The 9,680-nt window shown below is 37.0% G+C and overlaps 1 protein-coding gene across 1 annotated transcript in view; it reads left to right on the top strand.

Moving 5' to 3' along the window:
- Window positions 1-293: 293 nt before the first annotated feature.
- Window positions 294-9,680, top strand: part of POLI (DNA polymerase iota) — a 28,121-nt gene continuing 18,734 nt past the window's right edge. Inside the window, exons 1-4 of the mRNA XM_028103009.2 lie at window positions 294-441; window positions 2,060-2,170; window positions 4,550-4,714; window positions 7,730-7,882. Coding sequence (XP_027958810.1) covers window positions 294-441; window positions 2,060-2,170; window positions 4,550-4,714; window positions 7,730-7,882 — 577 coding nt within the window. The remainder of the gene's footprint in view (window positions 442-2,059; window positions 2,171-4,549; window positions 4,715-7,729; window positions 7,883-9,680) is intronic.

The following is a 9,680-nucleotide window of genomic DNA, read 5'->3' as shown; positions in this document are numbered from 1 at the left end:
AGTTAAAATTTGTGGTCTGGGACTAACTCCAAAGATCTAAAAAAAAAAAGAAAAGAAGAAAAAGAAAGCTGTCTGGGACTCCAGTCCCTCACTTCCGGCCTTGACAGGGCGAGAATGAACCCCAGCACGTGAGACCAGAGGATTCCTAGCAGGCGCGACCCTCCGAGCAACTGCCTGGTCGGCCCGGACTGCGCAGGCGTGAAGGCCGAAGGGGCTGGGGGCGGTCGGCTCGCGGTTTCCCTGGAGACCGGGCGGAAGCGGCCGGAAGCTGCGCTGCGGTTGGCCACGGCGGAATGGAGCAGCTGGGGGTGGAGCCCGCGGAGGAAGCTGGCCGCGACGAGGAAGAGGACGCAGCTCAGGCCATGGAGCGGGTGGAGGCGGGGGAGGCAGGCTGCTCGCCTGGTGCGCCAGCGCCTGAGGAGCCCGGCGGCCTCACTTGGTGTAAATGAGAAGGGCGGGGCGGACGGAGGCCAGGGGCGGCGGCGGCCTTCGGGGTGCGACTGTCCCCGCCTCGCTCTGTTCTTTCGCTTTCCCGGCTTGGTAGAGAGAGCTGGCCTCCGCTACCGGGTGTTTTATTGCCAAGATCCCGAAAGGGTTGGCTTTGCTTAATAGGACTAGGGTGGGCGTGTCAGTTAATGATAGTCGAAGGTGCATTTGTGCGACCCCAAACCGTCCGGTGAAGGCGGAAGAGGCGCCCGGGCGGTGTAAGGTTGCAGAAGTAGAGAACCTTGTCGCCCACTTGGCAGAGGTTGGGACTCAGGCTGGGCTCGCAACCGGACGAGGCACATCTGTAGTGGCCGCCTCTCCGTGACCCTGTTTCAGCCTCTGGGCTCTACCTTGTACCGCCCAAACCCAGGGCCTGGGGCCAAGGCTCCAATTCCGGGCCTCCCCTTCCCCCTTTAACTTGTAAATTTTGGAATAATTTTAGACTTACAGAAGTTGCAGAAACGCCTTTCCCTAATATTAATGTCTTCTATGATTGTAGTACAGGTCGAAACTGAGAAGTGAACACTGGCATAATGCTATTTTTTTTAAAGATTTTATTTATTTATTTGAGAGAGAGAGAATGAGAGCACGAGAGGGAAGAGGGTCAGAGGGAGAAGCTGACTCCCTGCTGAGCCGGGAGCCCGATGCGGGACTCGATCCCGGGACTCCAGGATCATGACCCGAGCCGAAGGCAGTCGCCCAACCAACTGAGCCACCCAGGCGCCCTGGCATAATGCTATTAACTAAAGTAAAAACGTTACTCGGATTTTACCAGTATTTTCCATTAAAATTTTTGTTCCAGTATCCAGACCAGAATACCACATTGCATTTATCCTTCCTTGGTTTTGACTGGTTATGAGCTGGAATCTCCTCTTATCCCCCTTCCCTCCCCACCCCTGACGAGCTACTTTTTTAAAATTCAAGAAATATTTACTCATTCTTCTAATTTAGTGAGTATTTATTGGTAGTCTGTGATATGCCAGGCACTCTTCTAGGTATTTGGGATTCAGTACAGAACTAGATAATCCTTTTCTCATATGGGCACTAAATACAGTCCACTGGGACCCACAGGTCTGGCTTCTGCCCTTTTGTGTTTACGATTATTATTATTTTTTAATTTAAGAACATGCCACTTAGAATAATTTTTAGTTGGTTGAAATCAGTGTTTAAACTTTCCTACCCCCCTTTCCTACCCCCTAGTGTTTAAACTTTCCTACCCCCTTAGATGTTCTAAGAACATCTAAATGTTCTTAGAAACTTCCAAATGATAGGATTACCTTTTGCATCTTCCATTATTGATCAAGATTTTTTGCCTCAAAGTTATTACTAGCCTGAGAAAAATAGAGTGCACAAAGAAATACTAAGTAAACAGGACTGAGGACCCTACTGTAGATGGAGTTTCTCTCATGTCTATAACTTTTAGATGCCTTGACACATGAATCCAGGAAAAAAAAAATCTATTCTTCTTTCTCAGTTACCATATTTTAAGGAACTGCCAATTGCTCAGAGATGATAAGCAGTCTGAATGTATTTTTCTGTTTCTTTGCATATTTTGCATTGGTTCATGGTCAAGTGGTTCCAGAAGGAAGTTCTTCATCCAGAGTCATAGTACACGTGGATCTGGATTGCTTTTATGCACAGGTAGAAATGATTTCAAATCCGGAACTGAAGGGCAAACCTTTAGGTAATTTTGGACATTAATAATAATTTTCATTTTGTATAAGAGTATTAGCTATTCCTTTATGTTGATTATATTCTGATTTATTAACCATATTTAAGATTTTGGAAGCAGTTCTCAAGGTACTTTATAGACAGTAAACTTTGCTTCACTACCAGGTGTAAAACTTATAAGCCTTATTTAATAAATGGTGAATTTTATACAACTAGTATAGCCAGCGAACACATGAACGGAAAGACCATAATAAACTTTTAATCTTGTTCTCAGTGGTTGAAATTTTATAATCCTCTTATCACAAAAAAAAGTCATTACATTCTAATGGACGTTTTCATCTGTCCTCTCCACTTTTGAAATTAACTCTTGGATTGTGTAACATATGACAAAAAGGTTGGATTTTGAATAGACCCCTAAATACTTAAGGCATATTGAGTGTAAGTTTTCCATAAATAATAAGTATCTTTTTAAATAAAAGGCAAAGAGAAATTTTATGTTGAAGATTTACTTATTAATATGTTGGCTTATTTTAACATTTTTATTATATGTATATCTTAAATTGGAAAAGTCATTTAAATTTCCAAATTTTATGCATGTAGTGAGAGTTTATCTTTTTTTTTTTTAAAGATTTTATTTATTTATTTGAGAGAGAATGAGAGAGAGAGAGCATGAGAGGCGGGAGGGTCAAAGGGAGAAGCAGACTCTCTGTTGAGCAGGGAGCCCTATGCGGGACTCATCCCGGGGGATCATGACCTGAGCCGAAGGCAGTCGCTTAACCAACTGAGCCACCCAGGCACCCAAGAGTTTATCTTTTAGTATAAGCATAAAGAGCAACTCTGGTTCACCTGCTGCTAACCTCTTGTGCCTCATTTGGTTTTGATAAATCCCAGTTCAACCCAGCCTAGTTGATTTACTGAAGAAGAACAAAGGGATGACTAGTTTTTGGTATGCCAATATCAGTCTAGGATCTTTAGATTTCCCATGGGTGTCAAGGAGTTAGGATTAGAGGATATAAGTTTTCTCCTAAAGGCATTTGTAATTAGTAGCACTATAACACAAGATGCTATGTAGATAATGCTCAATAAAAAAGTATTGTATAATTAAGACACAGGAATGAATGATTATCTGGAAGGGAGAAATGTGATGTTGAAAGTTTCTGGGAGAAAGCAGAAGTAGTCTTTCAGTTATGCTTAACAAATGTGTGAGTGTTTAAGTTGGGCTGGTGACATATAATGGTGAGTCCATATAATTTAATTCTGTATTAAAAGACTGCTTTTTTAGTTGAGGAAGTTACCAATCCTATTTTCTATATAGTTCACTGATTAATCTTAAATTACGACTTTTGACCTAGAGATTCTATTTTGGGGCATAATCTGATATATCACAAATCTTTATGTGAAATAACATTACTTTGCCGTGTTTATAATATCAACATTTTAGAAACCTATGTCTTACATTGGTGGAATGGACATAATCCTTTTTTTTCTTCTATATGTTTGTATTTTACATTTAGATGACCATTACTTTTATAGTGATAAGTGGTCAACTTGTGTAAAGAGAAAATTAATTTCAGCAATCTTAAGCCACCACTAGTAAGCTAGAGTTTTCAGTCTGTAGATGATCATAATTTAATCATTTTTGATAAGGAGGAGGCTCACTAATGATGGCTGACTAATATTTTCTACAAATTACTGTGAAGAACAGTTCAATAATTACATTTATCGGGGGGAGATCTTTAATAATAACTATAGGTTAGCACTTGTAACAGAACATTGCTTTATATTCATTGGAAAGTTTTTCTAGCAGAAACCAGTAATTAATTGTACTCAGTTATTTTCATCTGCTTTATTTTTCTGGTGAAACATGGCCTAGACTTTATACAGAGAGAGTTAATTCAACATAAATTAATCTGGTTTATATTGTCTGAAAAAAAAATCCTAGAAGTATCTTTTCACTGAAGACTCCAGAGAATATACTGATTTATAATAATTTTTGTTAAATTTCATAGAACCTTGATGAATGGAGGCTGTGCTTTTTTTTTTTTTAAAGATTTTATTTATTTATTTGACAGAGACTCAGTAAGAGAGGGAACACAAGCAGGGGGAGTGGGAGAGGGAGAAGCAGGCTTCCCGCAGAGCAGGGAACCCGATGCAGGGCGGGGCTCGATCCCAGGACCCTGGGATCATGACCTGAGCCGAAGGCAGACGCTTAATGACGGAGCCACCCAGGCGCCCCTGGAGGCTATGCTTTTCAAATGAATAGAGCTTTTTATTCTTAATCAAAATAGATTGCATTACAATTTACAATTATAATATGGAATTAGTAAATTTTATTTTAAAATGTTTCTTTAATCTTGCTCACTTTTCTCATAAAATATTTGCTATTTTATAGGAGTTCAGCAGAAATATTTGGTGGTTACCTGTAACTATGAAGCTAGGAAACTTGGAGTTAAGAAACTTATGAATGTCAGAGATGCAAAAGAAAAATGTCCACAGCTGGTATTAGTTAATGGAGAAGATTTGACTCGTTACAGAGAGATGTCATATAAGGTTACAGGTACAGATCATGGACAATATACTTTCATCATTAATTTGTATATAGGATGCTCATTTACTACATGAAACTTTTAATTAGTAAAATGCCATAAATCACACCCTTTTTGCTAATAACTTTTATTTTGGATCTTGCCTGCTTTTAAAAACATCTTATATAAGAGGATGGCTTTATATGAGTAATGTTGACCAAAAAAACGTATAGTTGGAAGAAATTTGAAGTCTCTTGTGACTGGTGTTTATATGTGAGAAAAATGTGTTAAATGTGAGAAAAAATGTAAACAAGATTTGGAAGCAAGAAAATGGAAAGATATACAAGAGATAAATGCAAGAAAGTAAACGATTTTTTTTATTTTATTTTAAATTTAAACAACAAGTTTAAATGAATTATGAGGAAATATCTGTACTCTGATGCACTAGTAGTTGGGAGAGGCTTCTGTAATGTTTGATTAACATAATTAAAAACTAGATTTGTTAAGAACTATTAGCAGAAATAATGGGTATATTAAATTTTTCTTGGATTGTGTATGTGTGTGTGTATATATGTATATGTATATATATATACATGTATGTATATATATACAATTAAAAACTAGATTTGTTAAGAACTATCAGCAGAAATAATGGGTATATTAAATTTTTCTTGGATTGTGTATGTGTATATATATATGTATATGTATATATATATGTGTGTGTATACATACATATACACACACACACACACAGACTAAATATTATAGTATAGATAAACTCTTCCCTATTAAGGTTTGGGTTTGAATCTTAGAGTTTTAGTAAATTACAGGAAAAATGAAAACATTTATACTGGTATATTGCAAATATATATAATTAAAAAAGTATAAGAATCAAAGAATCAACTGTTTATCTTTTCTGCTTTGTTTTTGCTTCTTTTTTAATTGTAGCAGTTTTCAGATGAAAGTGTTAAATATAATACCCAAAGCCCTTACAAGTTTACAAGAAAAAGATACTTAAGAAAAATGGATGAAAGATATGAATAGGCAGTTGACAAAAAGAACAAACCCAGTGTCCACAATTATGTGGAAAAAGAATACTCAAATTAATCAATAGCTAAGGAAATTTGAAGTAGATATTATTTTATGTCCATCATACTTGCAAAAAATAATGTGAAAGTAGGAACAAAATATTATACATTTACAAAAGTGATATAGAAACATTTTTTGAAATTAGAGATAGTATATTTTTTAACCCTGTGATACTACTGCTGGGAATTTATTCAATAGGAATAAAATAATGAGAACATATGTACAAAAATATTTCTTGTGGCATGGTTCATAAATGATAAAAATATGAAATAAAAACAAGTGTTCATCAGGATGAGAATGGCTAAATAAGACTTCTCTGTGATGGAATATTATATAGCCATTAAAAAGAATGCATTGGTGCTATACTGTTTGACTCAGAGAGATATGCCTTGTTGAGTAAAAGGCAAGATGCAAAAACATGTCATATTGTTCCATATGTGTAAAACAATGGCCCAAACCCCTTCCTTTACACATATATATATGCCTGTATATAAATAGGAAGGGAAACATGAAAGTATGTATACTAGGTTTTTAACATTAATTAACTTCTGGAGAGAGCATGGTGAAATGGGAGAAGGGAGAAGAAGGGGTAGCCAAGCAAAGATAAGACTATACTCTGAAAATATCACTTGTGCATACATGCAAAATTGTATGTGTCTGAATATTAAGAAGTTAATCTTTATACAGAAGAGGTTATACATACAGTTGTTCCTCTTGGTGATCTCTCATATCCTTCATACCAGCTCTTCCTCATTCTTTTTAATGCCTGCGTAGTACTACATTGTATTTTGTTCCATACTCATTTAACCAGTCCTTTAGTGATATGAAGACAGTGTGTCCCACTTTATTCCTGTTATCCCTACATAATTATTAAAGCACTTTTCATTCAAAAAATGTCTTATGTTGGATGATAAATTACATGGTTTCCTGATAGTGATGGATTAATTTGGCTATTACTTACTTTTTGCTCTTCCAAATATATGCTTCAGTAGACATTTTCATATAGAAATTTTGGCATACTTTTATGAAGATATCCATGACATAAGTTCTTAGAGCTTAATTTCTAGGTCAAAGTGACTTTTCTTTTTGATTTAGTAATAATTGGAAGTTTGTGGGGTTTTTGTTTTTTTTTTAAGATTTTATTTATTTATTTGACAGAGAGAGACACAGCGAGAGAGGAAACACAAGCAGGGGGAGTGAGAGAGGGAGAAGCAGGCTTCCTGCTGAGCAGGGAGCCCGATGCGCGGCTCGATCCAGGACCCTGGAATCATGACCTGCCAAAGGCAGACGCTTAATGACTGAGCCACCCAGGTGCCCCAATAATTGGAAGTTCTGTTTATATTTTTGAGAGAGAGAGAGCACATGCACGCAGTAGTGGGGGGAACGGCAGAGGGAGAGGCAGACTAGACTCCCTGTTGAATGTGGAGACTGACGCTGGATCCCAGGACCCTGAGATCATGACCCGAGCCAGAGTCAGATGCTTAATCCACTGAGCCACCCAGATGCCCCGGAAGTTTTACATTTTATTTGTTTTGTCTTTTTAAGACTTGTGGAAAATACAGGTAGAGTGTATTATTACTTGTCTCTGCTTTTCTAGGCTGATTGTAATTTACTCTTTGGAACCACTGTTTCAAAATCATAATGAACTATAAGCATTGATATATAATGTACTACAGGTATAGAAATTATAGGTATAGGAGATTGAGCTAAATATATTGCTATAAGCATCTGTCCAGGGAATGTCATTTTGGACTTATTTTGTTGGAAAATATTGCCTTTACTCAAAATGTGGTATAGGAAAAAAATCCGGTTAATGGGGGACTTTATTAAAGATATTGTGGAACTGAATATATGTAAAGCCTTTAACATATGTGACATATTTTTCAGCATAAAATAGTTAAATCCACTTCAGTTATGACTTTAGTTAACATCTGTGCGCCAATATTATTTCAATTTAGAGTTGCTGGAAGAATTTAGTCCAGTTGTTGAGAGACTTGGATTTGATGAAAATTTTGTGGATCTAACAGAAATGGTTGAGAAGAGACTACAGCAGCTTCAAAGTGATGAACTTTCAGCACTGACTGGGTCGGGTCATGTATATAATAATCAGTGTAAGTGTATTCTTACTTTATTTAGTAACTCAAAGTACCAACATTTTTTAATGTTCCCTGAATTCAATGAGTTCAACGAGTTGACTTTATCTTTCTGAAAATTTTATGGCTTTTGTTGGAGGTATAGCCATATTTCAGTGACCTGTCTCAAATGACTAAAATTAGGTATTGCTGTTCCATATTAAGTAGGCAGAAAGTGAGATTTTGATGACATGTGTATGTAGCTCAGTGGTCCATGCACTTTTCATTTCTCTGACACAGTTTGTGTGTTACCATTTTTGAGAGCCATACTTCCTTAGGTCATCCTTTAGTTATAATAGTTGCCTTAATAATATACTTTTTAGAATAATTTTTGCTTCTTCCAAAGCTGTCTTTAAGCAAAATTTTGAGGTAAACTAAATTTGTCCTTTGTTGCATCTTTTGCTTGTTCCTTTCTATTCCCCCAGGCATCACTCATGTTGCTCTTTAAGTTCCTGAGTTACCTCTGTGGAAGCTTGTCCAGGCCTACCTGCCATCTTTTGCAAACTCATATTCAGTCAGTTTGATAATCTTTGCCAACTATTAGCAAGAAAACAGAATGGTCCATCTCCTTCACATATTAAAATATAAATGACTGATGGAATTTCCAGAGATATTTGCTTTTGAAAATAAGCTTCAATAAGCCCCAGTGAATATCTTTTAGACTTTAAAACCTCTTGTAACTCTGCTGGTGACTTTCATATCATACCACATGGAAGACATGCTAGTCTGCTTTAGTATAAGATCTGCCCTGACCTTATTGGCCTAGGTCTCAGCATATGTGTCCTCTTAGCCTCCTTTTTTGAGAGCTAGTGATCGATCTCCAGTCTAGTTCTCTGCCATCCTGATGCTAAAGAAGAAAAGGGGTAGAGCTACAGTTCTCTTCTAGAAGAGGACACGAAGCTTTTCATGTGTCCTTTGGATCTGCTCTTTTGTCACTTATAGGGACTGACTAGAAGAAGGTTCTGTTTCTTTATAATTTTTAAAGCAAATTCAGTATTTGTTAGAACATAATACAGAGATCTAGGTTTTATATTCTAAAAAGAAAATGTCTGATTCTTCATGAATCCTTCCTCACAAGATAATGTTAAACAATTTTTTCAAACCTACAAAAAAGTTGAGTAGTACAGTGAGAACACTTATTATGCCATTCCTTGTAGATACACCCATTGTTATTTTCCTACATTTACTTTATCTTGCTTCCTCTTGATTGATTGGTTGGTTGATGAGCCATTTAAAAGTAAATTGCAGACATCATGACACTTCATCTGTAAATACTCCTGAGGATAAGGACAGTCTTATATAATTCTTTTTTTTTAAAGATTTTTATTTATTTGTCAGAGAGAGAGAGCATAAGCAGGGGGAGCAGCAGAGGGAGAGGGAGAAGCAGGCTCCTCACTGAGCAAGGAGCCCAATGGGGGACTTGATCCCAGGACCCTGGGATCATGACCTGAGCCGAAGGCAGACGCTTAACTGACTGAGCCACCCAGGCGTCCCAAGTCTCATATAATTCTAATACCATTTTCACCCCTAAGAAAATTTGTTTCTGTATAATTTCCCTACACTTTTCATAGAAGATCTCTTAAACTATGTACAGACTCAGAATTATTTACAGTAGCACATATAGCTAGTGTGTGTAAAGTTTAGATTCAGATCTTTAAAGCTGTAATGTTAGCTCTGTTATTAGCATAATACTTCTACTTTTATGCTTGCTTACAGTTAAACACAAGTAAAAGTTTTACTAGTGTCAGTAGGAATTTTTTTTATGAGACATCAGTTT

Source organism: Eumetopias jubatus, unplaced genomic scaffold, assembly GCF_037043125.1.
Source record: "Eumetopias jubatus isolate StellerSeaLion01/CBP00866 unplaced genomic scaffold, mEumJub1_p1.0 scaffold_16, whole genome shotgun sequence".
Taxonomy (NCBI): Eukaryota; Metazoa; Chordata; class Mammalia; order Carnivora; family Otariidae; genus Eumetopias; species Eumetopias jubatus.
This window is presented reverse-complemented; position numbering and strand designations above follow the sequence as displayed.